General features: G+C 44.1%; 2 protein-coding genes across 3 annotated transcripts; one reads left to right on the top strand and one right to left on the bottom strand.

Annotated features, from left to right (window-relative positions):
* Positions 1–683: 683 nt before the first annotated feature.
* On the bottom strand, positions 684–10,614 carry LOC119841922 (oxidative stress-responsive serine-rich protein 1-like). 2 transcript variants are annotated; one of them, XM_043495563.1, is made up of 5 exons: positions 10,428–10,470; positions 6,419–6,506; positions 4,202–4,323; positions 3,433–3,543; positions 684–1,554 (listed from the first exon to the last, which is right to left on the bottom strand). In XM_043495563.1, the coding sequence occupies exons 2-5, from the start codon at positions 6,419–6,421 to the stop codon at positions 852–854; spliced, it is 939 nt and encodes a 312-aa protein (XP_043351498.1). In that variant the 5' UTR covers positions 6,422–6,506; positions 10,428–10,470; the 3' UTR covers positions 684–851. The 2 variants fall into 2 exon arrangements, with proteins under 2 accessions (XP_043351498.1, XP_038225664.1); XM_038369736.2 differs by lacking the exon at positions 6,419–6,506 and having other exon boundaries at positions 10,428–10,614.
* Positions 10,494–23,542, top strand: OSER1 (oxidative stress responsive serine rich 1). Its single transcript, XM_038369739.2, has 4 exons — positions 10,494–10,787; positions 15,207–15,312; positions 21,105–21,218; positions 22,558–23,542. Exons 2-4 carry the CDS (start codon positions 15,236–15,238, stop codon positions 23,249–23,251), a joined length of 885 nt encoding a protein of 294 aa, XP_038225667.1. The 5' UTR covers positions 10,494–10,787; positions 15,207–15,235; the 3' UTR covers positions 23,252–23,542.
* Positions 23,543–23,841: the final 299 nt, after the last annotated feature.

Below are 23,841 nucleotides of genomic sequence, written 5' to 3'. Positions count from 1 at the left end.
CACAGTGTGGCCTAGTGGACAGGGCACTGGACTGGGATTCAGATTTGAGTTATTGCCAGCTCTGCTATGGGCCTGCATTGTGACCTTGAGCAAGTCACTTCACTTTTCTCTGCCTCAATTTCCCCATCTATAAAATACACAATACTTACCTCCTTTGCAAAGCTCTTTGAAATGTACAGATGAACAGTGCTATGAAAGAATATTATATTATTATTATTATATAGGGTGCAGAAACATGCTCTACTACAGTCTGCACTTCTAAACATAGCTGTGAGGAAGAAGCCTTCAAAATTTGCTTCAAGTGGAACCATCTATGCAATACTCAGATTAAGCAATGAAAGACACCCTGCCCAACACACAGAATATTTACTTATCCTTCCCACACAAATGGGATGGTTTAAGATAGAGCCCTAACTACATATTGTTTCTTTAAGTTACTGGGCCTTACTTTGTCTTAAGTATTTTGCAGTTAAAAAGAGAAAGGATCTCCCAAATACCACAAATCCCCTGATTCAGTCATAAAAGGCTATTCTTCTAAGACATATAATGAAAGCAGTACAGGCAGCTCAAATGTCCACAGCACAGACCAAAGAACAGAGGGAGTTTATTTGATCTACAATGAATTCTTTGAGCTTCGCAGAGTTTAATGCAATCTTTTAAAACACTAAGCTCAGAGGCTACTGTCTGTTTTTCACTTTATTAAAAAACTACACTGTATGGTGCAAAGAAACATTTGATCAAATACACAGCAATGAGAATGGCCAAATTCCCACTCATGCCTCTGAGGGAGCACTTCATCCACTCATTACTACTGAATTTCCAGCCCGTGATTCTCCATGGATTCCTTGTAGTCAAGTGTACATCATTTCTGCCATGTGGGACATTTTCTTGGGAATATATAAGTAATATTCCATGTATCCGGAAAGATCTTCAATTGTCACATCGTCCACGAAGGCTCGAGCTTGCTCAGAACAAGATCGGGGAGAACCTGATGAAGCCATACCAGAGGACGATTTGTTCTGCAGAGACTGGGAATGGACTTCTAGCACTGCCTTTTCACATTCTGACAGGACGTTCCGCAAGCCAGAAAAAGAGTACACTTCCATGTCTTGCCACTGTTTGCACTGGCATTCCTTGTCCACGCAAGGACACTGCTTGCTATCGCTAAGCACAGATAATGACTGGAAATCTGAAGGCTGTCTAGAATCCAGGCTGGTTTCAAAGGATGAAGAAACAGCAGCAGAATTCTCTCTTGAATTCTCCAAAGGCTGTTCAGTTGTGGAAGCTCCCCAAGGTTCATTTCTGGCTCTTCTGCAATCACTGGCATCAAAGCAGGAATCATACTTGTCCCCAGTACACGGTTCTTCTGCAACACAAATGTCTGAGCTGATAGTACTCTTTGAAGTGTCTGGCTGGCTTTTGTGTTTCAACTGGCTGCGGGCAGAAGATGCTTTCATACTGCAGTAGGTAAACTTGGGAGGATGCAGGACAGGAGACTTGGAACGTCTGCGACGCTGGGTTCTTGATGATCCCCTGGAGGGCTTCCTCACACACCTGTTAGTGAACAAAAGATGAACAATTAGGTTACTCAGAACTCAATTCTGGAGCCTAATGCTTTCCAAAACAGGACCTCACTTACAGCAAGACAGTGTCAAGTATCAGACCTGAATGATGATAATCTATACAGCTATAGAAAATCCCAGCACTCCACTGGTATCTGAAACCCTCAGCAGACCAAGTCACAGAAAAAAATTGACAAGAGATATTCTGAATGCACATTTATAATAGCTATAAATGCCAGTGTTGGTGATTAAACTCTTGTATCTTTAAATAAAAGGGAATGGGGAGAGAGAACTGACCTTTCCTCTACCCTAGATTATGTTGGAAGCAGAAGAAAGTGGGAGAGTAGCATCTAGAGAGGACTTTAAGAAGGATTGTGAGGGAGCTAATACCCCAAGGAAGGATGCTTTCCTGCTGTAGGATGTTTTTTGTAATTGAATACACCAAGCTGAGGAAGTTTTGAAGTTGCTGTTGAGGGAAGTAGCAACAGACTCAGGAGAAAGGAACTGATGCTGGGTTTTATTTCATTTATACTAAATTACAAAATGATCATCCAGGACACCTAAGGATCTGGGTGAAAGAAAGGAGAGGAAAGGACTGATATGACAATTGTCACAGATACTGATACTCAGGAGGATGTAATTGATATCATGACAGAAGAGGAGCTGATATGGAATATTGTTATAAATACTGTAGGAGCAGGAATGTATTGATACGTAAACTAGTTATTGAGAGAGTATACACTTCTACTGGGATAGTGGAATGTTTATTGCACACCATAATGCTTGGATTCAATAGGGGCTGTAGGAAGAACAAACGGGGAAGCGAAACAATGGCTTCCCAGATAAGAACATCTAGATACATACTTGAAAGACAATGGTGTTAGGATCAGGGATCCTGTCTCCTCTGTTTCCATCAAGTTTCAAACCTCACAGATCAAAGGGCTACAAACAGGAAGTATTTTGATTCCTGCGAAGATGGGGAGGGGTGTCACTGGTCAGCAACTGGTTTCAGAGTAGCAGCCGTGTTAGTCTGTATTCGCAAAAAGAAAAGGAGTACTTGTGGCACCTTAGAGACTAACAAATTTATTAGAGCATAAGCTTTCGTGAGCTACAGCTGTAGCTCACGAAAGCTTATGCTCTAATAAATTGGTCAGCAACTGTTTAAGGAAACAGGCTGGCATGGACAGGTTCTGTCGAGGAGTATGAAGGAACTGGTCCTTCCCGGATCTAAGAGGTGGTAAGTCTAAAGGGGCAGATAAATATACGTACAGTCTGTCCTATTTTTTTAAGATTGTTTTCTATTAAACGGTCTGTCCTATTGTTTTCTATTAAACGCTTTTGTGCTAAATACCTAATACTTTGCTTTAAGGAGGCTGTTTGGTCACTGCTTACTTCTGTCATTGCCCCAGAGGGAACAGAATTCCAGAGTCTGGAAATAAATCAGATCTGCTGAGGTAATCAGTTAGTACCAAGGGACTGATACCCAAAGCCTGGTCTGAGAATGGAAGAATCCCACAGTTCCATTCAGAGCCAGGTAGCAGCTAGAGGCCTGAGAGCTGAAGGAAGATACACTCAAAAACATCAGGAGGGATCAGAGGTGAAGTTAGCACAGTAACTGTGACACATATGGATACTAGTATCTCTTGAAGGGACACAAACAGCATTTGCTTCAAGGCTTTGTTAAAAGGCTATTAAAAAGAATTAAGATGAACTCTAAGTTAAGGTTTCTATAAACAAAAAAGGGGAAAAATAACATGGCTCAGCTGCTTAATTAAACAAGCAATCCCTGTTTGAAATGATGTTATACATGTTTTCATCATCTCTAATTAACAAGGAATAAATATACAGTTCAGTTAACAATGTGTTTTACCCATGCCAAGTCTCTTTGGCACAGACAGGTTGAGGTTTGGTTCCGTCCATAGCTGTTCTTATCGGTGCTCTCAGACTTGTTCCCTCATCCACAGACAGAGATGCAGTAGATCTGAGTGAGAGGAAAAATGCCACATTAAGATAGTGCCACAACATATGTTTCAAAGTGTCTCCACATTGATGTTGTGCCCTACCCCTCTCAGAAGGCTACTTTAATGGTAATGGAATGTAAATCCATGTTACGATTTCTGTTGTCACACATTCATTGCTAACCAGAGACTTATGGTTTCACTGAAAACAGGAGGACAGAATGTCTACAGCAGCAGACCAAGGAGCCAGTGGGAAGGAAGGGAGATGTGGCAACAGAAGTGAAGAGGCTACCTATCCATAATTACTCTCAGACAGAAATGAAATGCAAGGCAATTCCTGTATAGGACTCTAGGCCCTGTTTTTCAGAATTGCAAGCATACAATTGCATTACCAGAAATGCTTTGTTTGCCTAACTCTCTCAACTGCAGTAAATGCAAATAGCCAGTCAGAAGTCTAATGAGCCATCTATAAATACAACCCCTGTGATTAAATGTGTTTCCACCCCAGAGGTAACTACATTGCAGCGGTCACTGAAATAACTCCTTTATGTCCCTTACTTACCTGAGGGGAGATTGGAGGCTTAGGTAATGCTTCTAAAGAATCGAACAATGGAAGTACAAAGTGTTTTTCATTTTATTAAAACTTGACAAACTGAGCTACTTTTCTACAAGCTCACTTACCCTGCTGCATCTACTCTTAGCTTTTTGAAAGCTGTCTGCAGACTCTCTTCCTCTCTGTCTTTATCTTCTGAGTCCATTGATGAGCTGTCAGAGTAACACTGATTCTGCCATGGAAGTGTGCACTGAAAAATATACAAATTGTGATTTGATATTGGGAACTGAAGACTTACTGGTCTCTGAATAAAACTCTACACAACTGAAATGAGCCATCATGTTGTGTTTCATTCCTCTAGTGTCAGTCCCATTGCCTTCAGATTGGAACCATTCCATTAATATTATTTGTTCACCATGAACTGTGTACTCAGCATTGTTCACAGTGCAGAGGAAGACACAACCTCTGCCCTGAAGAATTACAATCTAAGTCTTGCCATGTCCCTACACACTATTTTAACACAAGATGTATTTTGGTATTAGTTTATAAAACAGTAATACTGGCATTTCAATTTCACTTAGGCACTTATCATTGACAGACGGGACACTGATCTCAATCAGCCCTACTGAGTGGTTTCTGGTCAGCACACTGAACCAACACACACTGAGGAACTTTTATGTCAATAAGCTAAAGAGAACATACCGAGAAAGAGTAAGAACAGTGAAGCCTATAAAAAGTATATATATTATCTGCTTGAAATCATACAGAGAAGAGTTAATTTTAGCCGATAGGGCTACACCACAGACAGGAGTGTAGAATTTAGAGATTAAACAGTCAGTTGAGTTGTACTGCTTTTGTAACCTGTTACTTTAGATAGGCCACACCTAGTCTAGATAAGGAGATACGAATAATAGGTAGGGCCCTACCAAATTTACGCTTCACTTAGGTCAATTTCACAGCCACAGGGTCTTAAAATCGGTCAATTTCATGATTTCAGATGTTTACATCTGAAATTTCAGTGTTGTAACCCTGGGGGTCCTGATCCAAAAGGGGATGGGGGGGCAAACCTGCTGTAGAGGGGTTACAGGATTGCCATTCTCACTTCTGTGCTGTGGAGTTTGATGCAGCTGGAGGAGGCTCCCAGAGGTGGAGGTAGGTCTGATCTCCCCAGTGCTGCTGGGAGCGCCCCAACCGGGTGCTTCTAGCTGCTAGTCAGGGCTAGTGATGAATTAACACATGGGCCCTGGACAATTTGAAAAATGGGTGCACCAGCCCTGGCAGGAGCCCCAGGGCGGAAGCCTGGAGCCCCAGCAGGCAATGCAGCCCTGAGCCCGGGCAGGAGCTAGGAGGGGGGGCAGCAGCCTTGAGCCTGGGCACCCTGAGCCCCAGCTGGAGCCACTTGGGGGGTGAGGGGGAGAGGGCAGCAGCCCTGAGCCTGGGCAAGAGCCAGGGTTTGGGGAGGCTGAAGCCTAGAGCTCAGGCAGGAGCTGGGAGGGCAAAAGCTCCAAGTCCCAGCTGGAGCCACGGGGGTGGCAGCCCCCATCCCAGGTCCCTGAGCCCAGGGAGCAGCCATTGGGGGGTGCAGGCAGCCCTGACAGGAGCTGCAGGGGCTGGAATCGCCGAGGGTGGAAGCCCAATTCCCAGCTGGAGCCTGGTGCCCCCAGCCCTGGCAGGAGCCATTGGGTGGGATAGCAGCCCCGAGCTTGAGCACTTAGAGCCCGGGCAGGAGCCATGGAGAGAGGGACAGCCCTGGGCTGGACTGGAGCTGTCCGGGGGTGGCAGCCCCAGCCCAGGTCTCTGAGCCCAGGCAAGAGCCACAGGGGGTCAAAGCCTCAAGCCCTGGCTGGAGCCCGGGCAGCCCCCAGCCCCAGCAGGTGCCGCAGGAGGGAGTGCAGCAGCCCGGAGCAGCCCTCAACCCAGCTGCCTCAAGCCTGGGCAGGAGTCGCAGGGGGTGGCAGCCCCCAGCCTGGGTGCCCTGAGCACTGGCAGGAGCCGTGGGGGGGTGGCAGCCCTCAGCCCGGGCACCCTGAGCCCCAGAAAGAGCCGCAGGGGGTGGAAGCCTGGAGCCTAGCTCTAGGGCTGCTGCAGCACAGAAGTGAGGGTGGTACTCACTTCTGCACTGCCTGTGGAGGTGGGTCTGACCTCCCTCCGATAACAGCCACACAGGGGAAGGAAAAGCCTTGTCCCTCCCCAGCCCAGCTTATTTCAGGGAAATCAGATTTCATGGGGAAGGGCTTATTTCACGGTCCGTGACATGTTTTTCACGGCTGTGAAACTGGTTGGGCCGTAATAACAGGAACTGAAGTGTTGGGATAAACAGCATAATTATATAGTAGAATATTTACCATTAAACAGTTAGTGGTGTTGTATATTGCTCTTGCAAATTGATCCTGACTTGAAGGCAGTTTTCCTCCCTGCCACACCTAGCTTGGACTAGAAGCAGAAAACAATAAAACCCACATTGGAAGAAAGTCCCTCTGTGCACATGTATCCAATCAGTCCCGCGCTATAAAGATTATACAGAACAAATGAAAGCATTTTACTGTCTGAATCTTAAAGTGGCTGAGCATAGTACTCACTATTGAGAAACTGGCTGATCATAATGCTTGCTATTAAGAATTCATTGCTATCTGTTGTTCTAGGTGGATTTTCTCTTCTGTACACTGTCCCACTGCTACTGAAGAACTCTTCCATAGGTCTAAGAGCTAATATCAAATATCACTTCCTTCCACTACAGCAGAAGGACCAGCACCTTGTCTGGGACCTCAGATATCAGCTGTGTTCTCCAATCGTCTATTCTTTCATGCACTATGTCAATGGTTCCCAAACTTTTTACTCAGGTGACCCAACAACTATATTTGTTTTTTTTTTTTTTGCATCCAACTCAGGGGTCATATGGGGGAGGGGCAAAATGAGAGTCCTCCGCACCCCACTGGTGGGCACCAACCACCCACACCAGCACCCTCTGCCTTGGCACCACAACTTGAAGCTTGGCCTAGTGTGGAGGGGAGGCCTGGAGACAGGAGGTTGGAGAGCAAGCCCACCCTGCACTTACATACTGGTAGCTGTTCCAGTCCCATAGACATGGCCCAGTTACCCACTCTGGGTGCATGGGATTCCAGTGCCACTCAGGTTTGGCCCAGCCACCTGAGTGGCAATGTGACCCCATACATCAGGTCACAACGCCTGGAGGAAGGAACTGGGCCTAGCCCTGGGGGACAGCTTTGGGGTGAGTGCATGGTGGGTTCACTTTCCAACCCTCCTACGAGATTCCCCTCTGCACCAGGTTTACAACCCATTTAGAACTTTGTTGGGACCCACCATTTGGGAAACGCTGCTCTATGTGCATCATAGGCTGCAAAGTGTAACTTACAAATTACTTGAGTACATTTCTTTCTCCAATCCATAGTGCACATACAGAACTGGCTAAATGTGGCAACAAGACATGCAGGAAAAAGGAGAGACAACAAATCAGGGTGGAAGTAGAAAGATAAAATTAGTCACTGAGACAGGACAAAAATGCCTTAGTTTACTCTCTGCTTATGAATTCCTGTCTTGGAGCAAGGTGCTGCCACTCTCTGCCCTGATTCAACAGCATCCCAAAGGCTATTTAAGTGGGTAAGTATAAAGGTGTGCAATGTACCTTCAGATCTGGGACTAAACAGGAAGGTAGGTGACAATAACCTGACACTTTCTGTAGTGGAAGCTCAACTATTTTAATTTAATAAGCAGTTGTAAATGTATTACGTTTAACAGATGCAATAAAACCTTGCATGCCATACAATGCTAACACCATGCTTTTTGGGCAGCTGTGCTGTCCTTCAGCATGCCATCCCCAATGTATTCAAGGGGACGTTCTCAGCACGTGCACCTGTTGTGTTGCTGGGTTTCCTTTTTATCTATCTAGGTTTTTTACAGTTTAATCACCATGGTATCTGAGCACCATTGTATCATGACATATATATCTGCAAAGTAGAAAGGTGTGATAAAAATATTCATAGCCTAAAAGAAAATAACACAATGTGACATGTGATTCTTCTCTAAATGATAACTCTATAAAATGCCATTTTCTTACCCTATGGATCTGTGTGTATTCAGTCACACTTAGTTTTCTATCAAAACCACATTTTTATTTCTGTTTACTTCAATTAGCTCTGCACACCTCCGGGAGAGGAAATGAGATTCTATTCTGGGAGCTTCTGCATCAACAAATTGTTAACCACATTCCCATTGCTTCCTCAATTTCTGTCCTCAGGGCATGTAAAAACCATGGAAGACAACTCAAGGTAATGATGCTACACTGATGCCTGTGAAGGCATAATTTAATCTCCATAACCTGCAATCTGATTTCACTCAGTCCTGGATGCGTTTGTGGCACTGGCACGTAGGAAACATCCACCCCAACACTCAGTTTACAAGTACAAAAGGCCATTCTTGACTTGGAGTCACTGAGACACAAACATCGAACCCCACAATGACTTTTCCACACAGCCTTCTCTGAAAAGTGTGATTTTATTTCCCACCCACCTACACATACAAGTTTTATTTCAAATGTGACTCACACCTCGCTACACACAAAAGTGGTACCGCTTTAGAAAGCCAGTATAAAGAAAAGGAGTACTTGTGGCACCTTAGAGACTAACAAATTTATTAGAGCATAAGCTTTCGTGAGCTACAGCTCACTTCATCAGATGCATTTGGTGGAAAAAACAGAGGGGAGACTGATATACACACACAGAGAGAACATGAAACAATGGGTTTATCATACACACTGTAGTGATCACTTAAGATAAGCCATCACCAGCAGCATGGGGGGGGAAAGGAGGAAAACCTTTCATGGTGACAAGCAAGGTAGGCTATTTCCAGCAGTTAACAAGAATATCTGAAAAAAGAAAAGGAGTACTTGTGGCACCGTAGAGACTAACAAATTTATTAGAGCATAAGCTTTCGTGAGCTACAGCTCACTTCATCGGATGCATTAATGCATCCGATGAAGTGAGCTGTAGCTCACGAAAGCTTATGCTCTAATAAATTTGTTAGTCTCTAAGGTGCCACAAGTACTCCTTTTCTTTTTGCGAATACAGACTAACACGGCTGCTACTCTGAAACCTAAGAATATCTGAGGAACAGTGGGGGGTGGGGTGGGGGGGAGAAATACCATGGGGAAATAGTTTTACTTTGTGTAATGACTCATCCACTCCCAGTCTCTATTCAAGCCTAAGTTAATTGTATCCAATTTGCAAATTAATTCCAATTCAGCAGTCTCTCGTTGGAGTCTGTTTTTGAAGCTTTTTTGTTGAAGGATAGCCACTCTTAGGTCTGTAATCGAGTGACCAGAGAGATTGAAGTGTTCTCCGACTGGTTTTTGAATGTTATAATTCTTGACGTCTGATTTGTGTCCATTTATTCTTTTACATAGAGACTGTCCAGTTTGGCCAATGTACATGGCAGAGGGGCATTATTATTGCGAATACAGACTAACGCGGCTGCTACTCTAAAGCCAGTATAGGTGAAGTAGTACAATCCTCCCTGCGGACACAGTTATATCAGTACAAACGTGATTATAGTGGTATAGCTTAGTCACATATATAAAAGGGAATAACCTGTAGTGGTATAAGGTACCATTATATTGGTATAGCTTTGTCTACACTAGGGCTTGTACCCACATAACTATTTTCACGAAAAACCAGAGCCCGGGCCGAGGGTTACACTGCAGACCCCCTGTGCGTAGCTCAGGCCTCCCTTGCACAGACCCTCCGATCCTGGCCCGGTGCTGCGTGAAGAGCAGCAGCTCCCCGCTCCCCGCGCTCTCTGCGTTTGTCTCTCCTTGCGCTGGAGCGGACTGAGCCGCACACGCCGCAGCGGGACCGGGCTCGGCAGGGGGCGCGGGTGGGCGCAGAGCGCGCTGCTGCCAGGCTCACTGCGCAAACCGAAGGGCAGAGCAGCTCTCCGGGGCAGCGGGCGGTCGCCGTTCGGCGGTGTGCCTACAGCGCCGAGCACACGGGGGCCAGGGCCCTGGCTCGGCCAATCCAGGCAGGCCAGAGGAGCTGTGGACGCTCCCTGCCGCCCGCAGCCGAGGGGGCACCGGTCCCCGATCCCTCACGCGTGCGATGCTTGCCCGCTGGGAGACCCTGAGCGGCGGCGGCGGCGGCGCTCAGGCGGGCTCCCCTCACAGCCAGCGCGGCCCTATGCCCCGGACGAGCCCCCGCTGCGTCACCTCCCGGGCTTCTGGGGTGGCCCGTCCCACACCCCCCGCGCGCGGCCCCGATCCTTCTTCCACGAGAAGGGGCACGGAGACCGGGGAGGGGGAGGGGGGAATGAGACAGGCCCTCCCCGCCCGGCTGCGTCACTCACCAGAGGGCCTCCGACTCGCTCTCCGAAAGGGGATAAAAACAACAGGAACTGACGACAGCGCACGCGAGGAGCAAGACGGCCGAGACGCATGCGCAGCCGCGCCCCCTCCCCTCCCGCGGAACTATCGTGCGGGGGCAGCATATGCGTCCTTTGCGTTTCTGCCCCCAGCGTTCCCGGAGGGCGCATGCGTGCAGCCAGCCAGCCAGCCAGCCAGCCAGCGTCCCCTTTCTGGCGCGGAGGGTTTTCCCATCCGGGTTACTCGACCCCGAACGGTGGCTCCCGCCCCGCCCCGCCCCGCCCCGGAAGAAGCCGCTGGGTCTCGGGGCGGCGGCGGGCTCCTTCCCCGCGGGGTTGAGCGCGGTAAGTGCGTTGGGCGGGGCACCCCCCCCCCTCCTCCGCTTTCTCCGGCCCGTCCTCCCCTCTGGGCGCCCCCTTCTCGGGCGGCTGCTCCGCCCCTTCCCCCGGGCCAGCGTCTGCCGCGACTCCCGGCCAGCGGGCTGTGTCCGTGCGGCAGGGCAGCCCAGTCCTCGGCCGCCCTCGCACGGTTCCTCCCCGCCCTGGCCGAGCGGGGGCCCCCGGTCGGCCCCCGCTCTCGGTTTCCTCCGGGTGACCGCGGTTTTTGCTGCTGAGTCACCCCGGCCGGGCATCCCGGTCCCCGCTGCGGGGGACGACACATCGCTCCGGGCTGGGAGCCCAGGGCGAGGCCGGAGCTGCGGGGGGACGGGGACGGCCGGGAACTCAATCCCCGAGCTCCCGTCGGGTGCTGCTGGCCAAGGGCGGTGAACGAGTCCGGTTTAAAAAAGCGCTAAATTAAAAATTCCCGCTGGATTCTCTTGGCAGCTTCCGGCCCTATAGGTATCGCTGATGTTCCTAAGTGCCTGAGCCGCCTCCAGGCCGGGCTAGACTCTGTGCCTCAGGGGACGGGCGAACTGATGTCTCCTTGCCGTTTTTATTCACTTACACGCTCCTTACCTTTGCGCGGCCAGTGTCCCCTCGAGGCTTCTCAGAGACTGGTCTCCAAATGAAATAGAACAGTGGTTTTCAACCTCTGGTCCGCGGCCCCGGGGGGTCCACAGACTATGCCGAAGCTTCCCAAAGGGGTCCGCGGCTCCATGTGAAACGTTGTAGGGATCTGCAAATGAAAAAGGGCCAGACACTACCGAAATGGAATGAATGTGTTTGCACAGTGATGCTCATACTGCCCAGCCTTTTGCGTGGTGGGGAGTTCCCTGTGATTGCTATTTGGGTTCTTAAAAATATTTAAGTCTCTTTCTGAAGGTAATAGAACAGAAGTGGCTTGAGATTATATAGTGTGAAGGCAGGTAAAACAAGAATATAATTTTGGCCGGCATTAACTAGTTTTAAATCTCCCAAACTTTCTTCTCATGGGTTTCAGAGTAGCAGCCGTGTTAGTCTGTATTCGCAAAAAGAAAAGGAGTACTTGTGGCACCTTAGAGACTAACTCTAATAAATTTGTTAGTCTCTAAGGTGCCACAAGTACTCCTTTTCTTTTCTTCTCATGATTAGTCTTCAGAAGCTATCCAGATTATTGAAGATCACTCAGAAGGATTTAAATTCATCCTACCAGTTTATCATAAAATGCATAAGTTCACAATCAGTTGACTTTTGTCAGTGAATAAAAGTAACAGGACCACATATCATGTAAAAATTCCACCCAAACTAAAACTGTCACTGTACTAAAAATCTTTTACTAAGATTTTTAAAAACTTTTGCTCCATTCCCTTGCTACAGCCAACTGTTATGCTTTTCAGCCTGCTGTGATAGGAAGTGTTCTGGCTTAAAGCTTCAAGTTTAACTTGGTATCGGTCTAAAATTGGCAAAAAAGTATAAGCTGTTTTTAAGGATAACTTTTCTTTGGGGGCAGAGAAGAATAATTTTATTGAGGCTAGTCCCCACACTGGATTTATGATAGAAATTTTCACCCAAACATCTACGTAAAGTGGTACCATACCCAATTAAGAGTGTACCCTAAGCCAGGCTGTTTTGTTAACCTTTTCTCATTTGTTTGCTCAGATGAACATCACAGTGAGCAGTATTTTATTCAACCACTTCCCCTTGTGTTGGTTTGCTGCTTCAGTTCATAATATGTGCGTCAAACACATTATGACGCATCCATCTTTCTGGATGTGTCATAATGGCACCCAACTAGCAGCTAAGGAATTCATCTGAGTGAAGTCATTGTAGAGCAAGCAGCAGACACACCATCTGGGAGATCTGAGGGGGGCCAGGTAGAAATGAAATTCTCAGGTAGAGAATTTACCCTTCATATTTACTTGTTTCATTTTGTCTTTTGATATCTGTGTGACTATTTAGCTGCAACTCTCTTTCATCTAAATTTATTCTCTCTTCCAACATATCAAAGAGTTAGAATTAATTTAGTAAATGTATTATTCAAATACCAATATAAGTAGTATTGTACTGGTAGCTTGATTTAATAGCCCTTATTAATTAGCCTTCATTATGGTAGTTGAGATCTGTTGCTCTTAGGTATCTATCTCTCTAGTGACTTGAGAACTCAACTCTGTAGTGAGTAATATTCCATTTATATCTGTCATATCAAAAGAGCAGCTTCATAAGGAGTTGAGACAATGTGTGTGTATGAGGACTCATCTGCGGGAGTATATGGAGTTCTTAAAAATTAAAAGAATCATTTTAACCATAGTGGTCTAGTACTCCTTTCCCAATCAAGACAACTTCAGTTTAAACACCAGGTGTTAAAAACTTGTTTTAGAGTGATTAAAGTACTAGAACAATTACTAATTTGATTTTGGGCAACTGATTATTAATAAAATATTGACAAATTGGGAGGAGCTGGAGAAAAGCAACAGAGATTGTTAAAAGAATCCAGCTAGGCCAACTGACTGCTAGTTGCACGAGCAGTAAGGGACACAAGTCTAGAAGTAGCCTGTCCTGTAGTAGGTGACTTCTGGGTATTCTTCTGGCTCTGTCAATCTGTTTCTTCCCTTCAGCAGGTGGGTATATTAGTTGTAAGAATGCATGATAGAGATCTTGTAGGTGTTTGTCTCTGTCTGAGGGGTTGGAGCAAATGCAGTTTTATCGTAGAGCTTGACTGTAGACAATGGATCGTGTGGTGTGATCTAGATGAAAGCTAGAGGCATGTAGGTAGATGCCATCAATGTAGCGCAAGTAGAGTAGGGGCATTAGGGGACGAGAGCTGAGGAAGCATTGTTCTAAGTCAGCCATAAAAATGTTGGCATACTGTGGGGCCATGCAGGACAGGCCCAACAAAGAAAATAACAGTACGCCAGTAGCCATCACCTTCAGCCCCCAACTAAAACCTCTCCAATGCATCATCAAGGATCTACAACCTATCCTGAAGGACGACCCATCACTCTCACAGATCTTGGGAGACAGGCCAGTCCTTGCTTACAGACAGCCCCCCAATCAGAAGCAGATACTCGCCAGCAACCACGCAACAGAACCACTAACCCAGGAACCTATCCTTGCAATAAAGCCTGTTGCCAACTGTGTTCGCAGATCTATTCAGGGGATACCATCATAGGGCCTAATCACATCAGCCACATTATCAGAGGGTCGTTCATCTGTGCGTCTACCAATGTGATGTATGCCATCATGTGCCAACAGTGCCCCTCTGCCATGTACATTGGTCAAACTGGACAGTCTCTACGTAAAAGAATGAATGGACACAAATCAGCCGTCAAGAATGATAACATTCAAAAAACAGTCTGAGAACACTTCAATCTCTACGGTCACACGATTGCAGACCTGAGTGGCTATCCTTCAACAAAAAAAACTTCAAAAACAGACTCCAGCGAGAGACTGCTGAATTGGAATTAATTTGCAAACTAGATCCAATTAACTTAGGCTTGAATAGAGACTGGGAGTGGATGAGTCATTACATAAAGTAAAACTGTTTCCCCATGTTATTTCTCCCCTCACCCCACCCCCCACTGTTCCTCAGATGTTCTTGTTAACTGCTGGAAATAGCCCACCTTGATTATCACCACAAGGTTTTCCTTCTTCCCTCCCTCCTTCCTGCTGGTAATAGCTCATCTTAAGTGATCACTCTCCTTACAGTGTGTATGATAAAACCCATTGTTTCATGTTCTCTTTGTGTGTGTGTGTGTGTGTGTGTGTGTGTATGTGTATGTATGTGTGTATATATATATATATATACACACACACTCTATATATCTCCCCACTGTATTTTCCACCGAATGCATCCGATGAAGTGAGCTGTAGCTCACGAAAGCTTATGCTCAGATAAATTTTAGTCTCTAAGGTGCCACAAGTACTCCTTTTCTTTTTGCGAATACAGACTAACATGGCTGCTACTCTGAAACCTGTCCTCTTCTACAGGAAGTTGATTGGTGTTGTGGTGCTGGCCCTCCTTGTTTGCTCTACTGCTTCTGGAGTGGAGTTTTGGTTACAGTGGAACTAAGTACAGGAATCTATAGAAAACTGCGTTGAAGAGATCTATCCCATCTCTTGCCCCCATTTGGCTCAGAATTGACACCAAATTATTTTACTGTAAAGGTTTTTATTTGCCTGAGCTGTTACACATGATGATGACTCTATCATTTTTGCATATCTTCCTGCTCCTCTTTCTGAATCCTCTCACAGAAGTGTCTTAATATAGTGACCAGGGCTGTATGTATGCTACAATTTGCTGCTCAGAATTTATTTCTTGAGTTATGATGATGGGCAATTATAGTAAAGTGCTGGTTGTCTCCATTTAATTTTCAAACAATTCACTTTTTGCTTTCAATACCATAGGGTAACTGTCAGCACCCACAGTGCCAAGAATGAAAACAGAAGCTAAGGATGGAGAAGAGGAAAGTCTTCAGACAGCTTTCAAAAAGCTAAGAGTTGATGCAGCAGGGTAAGCAAGAGTATAATGATGTATTGAGGAACTATATGACCAGTGAATTGCTAGGGAACCACTCTACAAATCTGAAGTGATTGAGGTAGATACCAAAGGATTAGGTAGTGGAAGGCTTAACTGTAGCACAACAAATTGAAGTCTTTTTTTTTTTTTTTTTTTTTTTTTTAAAAGTTTAGCTGTGGGGATTAGTAAATGGGATACAGATCAATTCCCATCTAAATTGCTGGTTCAAGTCCAACCTGGGCTAACAGTAACCAAAAATGGTTACTATTTGATAGCTGTCATTTGGCTGCCCATATTAAATGAATTTGGGCTGAGCCCTGGTTATCAGAGGACATGTACACATTAATAGAACGCTGCTAATGTAACTAGTATTTATTGGCAGTACCAGCAGCAAGGCCAACCACTGAATTGAACCAGGGAGATGGACTCCCTTCTTACCCCTTTGAGTTAGGTGGTCTTGCCACATCCGTATTGAAGATACTGGTGAGGTGATGTAGGAATCCAGCATTGCCACCATTGGACTCTAGTCTCCAGGAATGGCAATTTCTTTAACAAAAACACTGAAAGGGAGGATGTTGTGTATATCTTCTCCTTACTTGGGAGACATGATATGCAGTACTTGACTCACTGCTCCACGATACTAGAGCACAAAGAATCTGTCCACCTCACTTTTAATTCTCAGAATGGCAACCCTTTCCTACTTAATAAAAGAACACTCAATACAATTATCAAGTCTGAACTCTCAAACCTGGCCTACATTGGAATTTCAGCCACTGGTGTAGCTGCACCAGTGCAAACTCCTAATGTAGGTACAGTTTGCACCAGAGCAGCATGATTTGCAGTGATGCAGCATTCCTTGGTTTGAAAACAATGTAAACTGGGCTCGTGTAAATAACTCCTGTATAAGCTATTTGCACCAAAGCAACTGAACAGGTGGTTACAATCCAAGTATAGACAAGGCCTCAGTTTCAAGCTGGCCAGGGTACCACTGGAATCCTCGCAGAGCCCCAGTATATTCAGGGTCTTTCAATACAATTAACCAGGCTCACTGGAAATCTGTGACGCTCCCGTTCCCTGCACGTGCCCCGTCTCCAATATGCTTCAACTCTTTTCCAGTAAAGAGAGCTCAAAGAACTGATATGATCTCTCCCACCTTCAGTCTCCAGTCAATTGGTCCGTGTTCACAGCAGTTACAGCAGAAAGAGGAGCTTCTTTCTGAATATTAATATCCTGGTCTTTTCTGCATGTCAACTGTCCTGAGCCCAGGACAGGGAGAAAGGGCTGAATTTCATTTAACAGGAAACCTCCACCTCCAATCTGAACCAATTTAGTGCAAGTGTTGCAAAATAATTCCCTGTTTGGCTGAAATCCAAAGTGTCAACCTGAAAGGATGCTCTGAACTATTACAACTCCCTGAAAATGGGGTTTGGAATGGATTTGTGGTGTCCTACTTTGACAGTTAATGAGCATCATAAATAAATGAACACCCTGCACATATCAAACATATTTAATCCAATGATCTCTGATTTGATTTTTAACTATTTGGTTCTATTGCATTTAAAATCTGAAGTTGGGTGCTGGCTTTGTTTAATCAGATTCAAGGATTCCTAATATCAAAGATCAAACATTGCAACTGACTAAAGAGCCTGAAAATAATCCTATGAGAAATGTCACATCTAAATATTCTTATCTTGCATTCCAGTCCTGACTGTGACACTCACTGTATTCCCCATCTGATTCACTTCAGCTCTCCGTACCCAAGTTTTTCTGTCTGTACAAATGTCGGTATTACCCTCATTTCAAAGCACTTAGGAGTGAAGTATTATAACAATAGTTTACAAACATAATGTCCGTACGGAGTTTTCTTTGCAGGTGCAACAGTAAAACATAGCTAGTATTCTTATTTCCCATGTTTGGGAGAGGACCAAAATACATAAGGATATTACAGAAAGGCCACTTTAGTAAACTTAAAATATCAATGTCCTTGTTTAAATACTGCTGCTTGGTTGCTGTATAATACTTGGACTTTCCACCGCAGTGCCTTATGAGTAAAGATGAATGATCCATGGATTGGATATTTGGAAACTGGAGGACACAGTAGTGATGAATGACACGGGAATGGGAAGGGTGATTCACTGCTGTGACTAAGTGGAGATTACTACATCATAAATTCTCAAATGTCATGCTAGCAGCTTAAAGCTGCCTTACATCTGTCAACTGAGCTAAATAGTTTAGGTTGCCAATATGTAATCTTCGTCTTAAAGCAGTTTTAGTTCAGGTCCTACTGGTCTTTGCATTAAATGAGCCATTTTTTCTTCTTATAAAGCCTTACTGCCCCTCCACTGACTACTTTGGTCTGCCCTGATCCTTCTGCTTCACAGTGATTCCCTGATCCCTTTTAAAATGCAGTTCATCTCTTCACTGCCTTCAGCTATTGCACTGTCATTTGTTTTCCCCACTGCTATACTCTTGCCTGACCTCATGCTTCACCTTCCCCTCCTTGTCTGTTACTGCCCATTTTCTCTTCCAGGTTCCTGTCATGAGAGTTGTATGAGCAACTCCTTTTGAAACTGTATAAACAGTCTTTTGAGTTAGTGGGAGAGGAGGGAGTATGCTTTCCTGACCTGACTTGTCAGGACTTTCCAGAAGGTCGATAGACATGGGCCTAAACTTTAAGAATTTCAAGCCTAATTTTCACTTGCCCTTTGAGTAACTGCATACACAATTGTAGTTTATGTGTACAGACTGTGGGCAGCTTGAAAATGTGGACTGGGGGGGGGGCAGTAAATCTTCAAATTCTATTTAAGCCAAGGCTCTGAAAATGTAATGTACTGTAACCTTTCAGCTCTGTTGGCCAAACCTACAATAGGGAGAAGAGTTTCTTGTAGCTAACATTCTCCCTGTACACAGGGACTAGTGTGTTCCAGTTAAACAGTCTATTTATATCCAAGGAATGTTTATATTTAGGAAAGACTGGCTTTAAGACTTGGGTGGTGTTGGGTTTTTTGTGGCTCTAAAAATTGAGGCATTTTCTGGAGTCTGTTTCTCTAGGAAAAATTCCATTTAAGGCTGTTGTGTGTAGCTTAGAGTTGCAGTGTGAAGGTCTAATTTAAAAGCTAGTGTTTAAACAGCTGCCATTCTAATTATTTGTTAAAAATTGTATCCGTATAATGCTCCTAAGCATTTAATCAAAATTCAGAGAAACTCCATGGACATCCTTTCCTCACTCCCCCACCTCAATTTTCACCTAAGTGTAATATACACCAGCAGCTTTTGTCCTTTCAGCTACAGAATCTTCTTTCTACCCTGTTAATCAGGTTGATTTTTTTTTTCTAACTGTTAAGATTTACTTCAGATACATTTATCATTCTTCCCACACCATCAAGTTCATAAGGCAGCAGTCAAACAGCCTGTCATCCCTATCCTGGACTTGTTTATCCAGATTTTTTTATATTCAGATGTAATCAGATGCTTCTTCAGCCACTATCATGCTATGGAACATGCCTCTGTATCTCTTGCCCTTAGAAATGCTATTTTAGGGCATTCTTGAAATTGACATATGAGACATCTTCTGTCTGTATTACTTGTAGGTGGTTGTGCCTATTTTCGGACCTTTTCTTTACTTGCTCTCAGTCCATTTTAGTTTGAATATTCTATGCAGGCACTTCCATTGAAAGCTGTTCAAATGTGCATTGGTCCTATTTTTCCAGGACCCTGCTCCATGTAATGACTAAAGATTTATTGCTTCTAAATATCTTAAGTTTGGTGTTTTTGCTAATTACATTGGACTTCCATACTTAAATTTTTTGAAGTACACTTGGCTTTCCTATTCTGGACCCTCCATCAAGTTCTGTTGGATATGTTTTTTCAGCAGTTGGCTCTGCTTTTATAGAGTATCAAGTGGAAGTCATCCAGCAAGAAAGGGTAATGGAGCAGACTATTTTCATATACACCTCTACCCCGATATAAAGCGATCCAATACAACACAAATTCGGATATAACTTGGTAAAGCAAAAATGGCTTTCTGTCTCGTCTACAACATTGGTTCTTAAACTGGGGGGTCGTGACCCTGTGGGGGTTGCGAGCCCCGACCTCTGCGCCGGGCTGTGACCGCGACGCATAGCTGCGAGCCTCGACCCCTATGTGGAGCTGCGTGGCTGCAAGCCCCAACCCCAGACTTGCTGTGAAGGACGACATCAGATGCGTCTTTTCTAAAACAACACCAAGAATAAAACTTGTTTTGTCAAGTACTGTATTAATGGTAATGCTCGAGGCCAAAGCAAGTTCGATTTAACATGGTTAGATTTTTTTGGCTCCCGAGGATCGCATTTTATCGGGGTAGAGGTATATTCCAAATCATACAGTCTTCAAATTTTACTTTGTGGGGAGATTTTTCCCTGCACTTAATGCAAGAATGTGAGTTTCTTTAGGGGCCTAAGTATTTTAGTAATATGCAAGTAATGGTGCTGAAGAAGACTTGAGTTAGTAAAAGCTTATAGACTGATGTAAGCTTTCTCATGTCTCCTACTAGTACAGTACTGTTGTACACCATTTGAGAGCTGCTGCATTTCACCTTGGTGGTTGATCCACAATCAACTACCATCTGTAAAGTGCTTTGAGATTCTCCATACTGAAAACCTCTCCGTAGAAAATTCATCCATTTTTACATTTAGTGGATTCAGAAAACATGGGTTCTAAGCATTCATTCATTGGTCATGGGAGCTATGATTTGGTTAAATCTAACTTTACTTCCTTCTGGTCCTCAGCAATGAGCAGCAACGCATAGTCTTCAGACAGAAACTGGATTCTATAAGCCTCTGTCCATTCCACTGCTAGTAATCTGCTTTTAAAACAGTTTTCAAACCTGCCTGAACATAGTTGTAATGCTGTTTGCCTACACTTAACCCATTTTATAACTGTCTGATATCTGGTTTCAGAGTAGCAGCCGTGTTAGTCTGTATTTGCAAAAAGAAAAGGAGTACTTGTGGCACCTTAGAGACTAACAAATTTATTAGAGCATAAGCTTTTGTGAGCTACAGCTCACTTCATCGGATGCATTTGAAGTGAGCTGTAGCTCACGAAAGCTTATGCTCTAATAAATTTGTTAGTCTCTAAGGTGCCACAAGTACTCCTTTTCTTTTTGTCTGATATCTGAGCATTATAGAATGTAGCTATAGAAAAAACTTATTGGCTCATATACATTATTCTCTATTACATATTTATTGGTGTTTTCTTGCCCCATTAATGCGTAATTGCAGGTTTCGTTTGGCTAACAGCTTGCAACAAGGTATGATTTGGTAAATAAGGCTGACTGGAACTGTTATAATCCTATTTAATATTTATTTTAGTGCCAAAAGGTGTGTTAAGAACATTACAGGACAAATGAAAAACCATGATCCATGCCCGGCAAAGCTTAGACTTCAAAATTAAACATAATGTGATGAGCGTAACAAATAGTAGGGTGAGGAAGGACACAGGTTACTACAATAACATCATATGCTTGCTTAATTTATGTATGTTCACATATTGGTGGTTCACTATGAAAATTCAGTGAATTTTTAACACTTCAGTTATAAACTAGCACACTATGTGTCTTTCCTGGTTTGGTGCTTCAATGAAGCTTTTAGGAGGCTGTTCGTTTGCAAACAGTTTGCTTAAGGCACTTCTGATTACAGATTAATGTGTTTTTTGGGAAAGAAAATTCATAGCCTCTCTACAATATTTTGACATACATAACTTTTGCATTCTCTTCAGTTAATGGCGGTGTATTAATGTTCCTCTTTCAGGTCCACTGCTTCTCTTCCTGTGGGTGAGGGTACAATTCCAAGAGCACTGGTTAGAACAGCTACAGATGAAACCAAACCTAAGAATGTGTGCACATCTAAAGAAGCCTGGCATGGGTAAGCAGAGGGCAGCCTGGGACTGACTGAACGGGTTTTTTAAATGTAAATGAACTGGAATTATTTTAACTCTAATAACCCAATTCTGTTACTGGTTTTGGATTCTAAACAGACTTGTTTACAAAAATTTTACATTTTTCAGTTTCCCTTTTAAAACAAACATGCCTGTCATCCCTTCCCCCTCATTCCCATGCCATTTGTGTTCTGTTTCTAAATTTACAAAGTGAAACACCTCTGAGCTGAAGTGGGTGAAGTTCTGAATGCTGTAGCCGCACCAGCATTAGAAGGAGCAGAGTAAACCTATCCAGCAAGCTGCTGTACTTGAAAATGAGTCATTTTACGTCATGAATCCTTTCTTGCAGGATCATTTGGCATCATACAGTAGAGTAGTAGGTGCCTCTAAAGCACCTCTATCTCTGAATCTTTTGCCTTTTGTTTCCTTAAAGTGCTGCATAAGCACTAAGCATTACATTTTCAAATTACTGTTGAAACAGTCTTGAATCGCTACTAATTTCATAAAGAAAAGGAATACTTGTGGCACCTTAGAGACTAACAAATTTATTAGAGCATAAGCTTTCGTGAGCTACAGCTCACTTCATCGGATGCATGTGGCCCCTGTGTTCTTTCATTCCATGTGCTAAGTGCCCTGCCTCGCCTCTTTCAGATTCCTCCTTAAAACCACCTTTATTCATTCTCTTACATCAATCTCTCAGGTGCTAGTTCCACACCTTAGTTTACCAGAACTGATATCATGTCTGTCTGAGTTAGTTCGTATAATCTTGTACACCTGTTCTGTAAAAGCTCAGTGGATGCTACTGCACTCATTAAAATGTAATATAAATACAGTAGCACCTCAGAGTTACGAACACCAGAGTTATGAACTTGACTGGTCAACCACACACCTCATTTAGAACCAGAAGTACACAATCGGGTAGCAGCAGAAATCAAAAAGCAAATACAGTACAGTAGTGTATTAAACATAAACTACTAAAAAAAAAATTAAAAAAAAAATTTGACAAGGTAAGGAAACTGTTTGTTTCATTTAAATTAAGATGGTTAATAGCACATTTTTCTTCTGCATAGTAAAGTTTTAAAGATGTATTAAGTCAATGTTCAGTTGTAAACTTTTGAAAGAGCCACCATAATGTCTTGTTCGTAACTGAAATGTTTGTAATTCTGAACAACTTCCATTCCTGAGAAGTTTGTAACTCGGAGGTTCTACTGTACAGTGGAGGAGGTTGCTTTTTAAATGCTTTTTCCTACTCTGATTCACAGAAAGAAAATACTACTTGCATCTGGTTATAGAGTAAACACTCACTTGTGTATCTTCTACTGCTAGGTCTATGAGGAAACCTTCAAGAGGGGCAGTGAGAACCCAGCGTCGGAGGCGTTCTAAGTCTCCAATCCTTCATCCTCCTAAGTTTATCCACTGCAGTTCAAAAACGTCTTCTGTGTGCAGCCATCTGGTACACAAGAGCCAGATTGACACTCCGGACAACAGCACCGGGCTAGGGGTGCCAGTCCCAAAGGAATTCTGTGCAAATGAACGATCCAGTCCTGTTCTAGATGGTGTTGGCCACAAGGGAGTTGTTGCTGAGCATTCGGGGGCTTCTGTTGCAGAACCAGTGCCAGAGAACAAACAGGAAAACTCTTCTGTTGTTGTTTCTCTGATGTCCAAAGCAAGTCTAAAGACAACAGATCTTTCTGACTTCCAGTTGGTGTCCAAACAAAGCAAGAGTAAGCCATGTGCATGCATGGACAAGGCCTGTCAGTGTAAGCGGTGGCAAGACATGGAAGTGTACAAATTCTCTGGCTTGCAGAACACCATCCCGTTGTCACCGGAAAGAACAGTTGCTGAGGACCACTCCCAGCCTTTGCCATCAAGAACTCCCTCAAGTTCTCCACGATCTTGCTCTGAGCAAGCAAGGGCCTATGTGGATGATGTGACTATTGAAGACCTTTCAGGATACATGGAATATTACTTGTATATTCCCAAGAAAATGTCTCACATGGCAGAAATGATGTACACCTGACATCAATGGGCTTTAGAGAAAGGGTTTGATTGAAATCTGCCCTCAGTCATACTCCACATGAGAAGCAATCCACTCCCTGCTCACCGTGCTTGCAATAAAAACACTTCATTGCATCCCAGCTAACTTTTGTTATTTAAAACAGACAAAACACCTTAATTTAGAAACATGACAGCTCGAACCCTACAATGGTGGTTGATTTGGTTAGAGAACAGTCTCTTCCCATATCTGCTTATGGAACTGATTACTTGGGAAATTCTGCATTGATTAAAGATCTTATTTAAAAAAAAAAAATCCTGCAGTTCTGGGTTATTGCAGAGACCAGTCCATAGAAAGCGCTGTATGGGATCAGACTTCTTTATTTGGAAGTCTGATGCTGTATCTTAACTCATGAGGTCCCTTTTTGATGTTCAATTGCAACTCATAAACAGGCACTTATGGATTCAGGGTTAGCTTTGGAAACTTGTCAAGTGGGGCTGTATAGCACCAAATTATGGGAACACTTTAAAAGTGGGGGTCATGCCCCATTTTTTTCCTTTCTTTACATCCATTGCTCTAATTATTTCCAGATGCCTGAATTTGCTTTTCTGGGG

Source organism: Dermochelys coriacea, chromosome 13 (genome assembly GCF_009764565.3).
Source record: "Dermochelys coriacea isolate rDerCor1 chromosome 13, rDerCor1.pri.v4, whole genome shotgun sequence".
In the NCBI taxonomy this organism is placed as follows: domain Eukaryota; kingdom Metazoa; phylum Chordata; order Testudines; family Dermochelyidae; genus Dermochelys; species Dermochelys coriacea.
The sequence above is the reverse complement of the archived record's forward strand: the minus strand, read 5'-3'. Positions and strand labels throughout refer to the sequence as shown.

Bases quoted from the DNA above. Each gene is read 5' to 3' on its own strand.
- OSER1 (XM_038369739.2), top strand. From the start codon at position 15,236: ATGAAAACAGAAGCTAAGGATGGAGAAGAGGAAAGTCTTCAGACAGCT. The intron at 15,313-21,104 runs GTAAGCAAGAGT...TTCCTCTTTCAG, and splicing joins CTAAGAGTTGATGCAGCAGG to GTCCACTGCTTCTCTTCCTG. The intron at 21,219-22,557 runs GTAAGCAGAGGG...TTCTACTGCTAG, and splicing joins TCTAAAGAAGCCTGGCATGG to GTCTATGAGGAAACCTTCAA.
- LOC119841922 (XM_038369736.2), bottom strand. From the start codon at position 10,613: ATGCGCCCTCCGGGAACGCTGGGGGCAGAAACGCAAAGGACGCATATG. The intron at 3,544-4,201 runs GTAAGTGAGCTT...CCTCTCACTCAG, and splicing joins CTAAGAGTAGATGCAGCAGG to ATCTACTGCATCTCTGTCTG. The intron at 1,555-3,432 runs GTAAAACACATT...GTTCACTAACAG, and splicing joins GCCAAAGAGACTTGGCATGG to GTGTGTGAGGAAGCCCTCCA.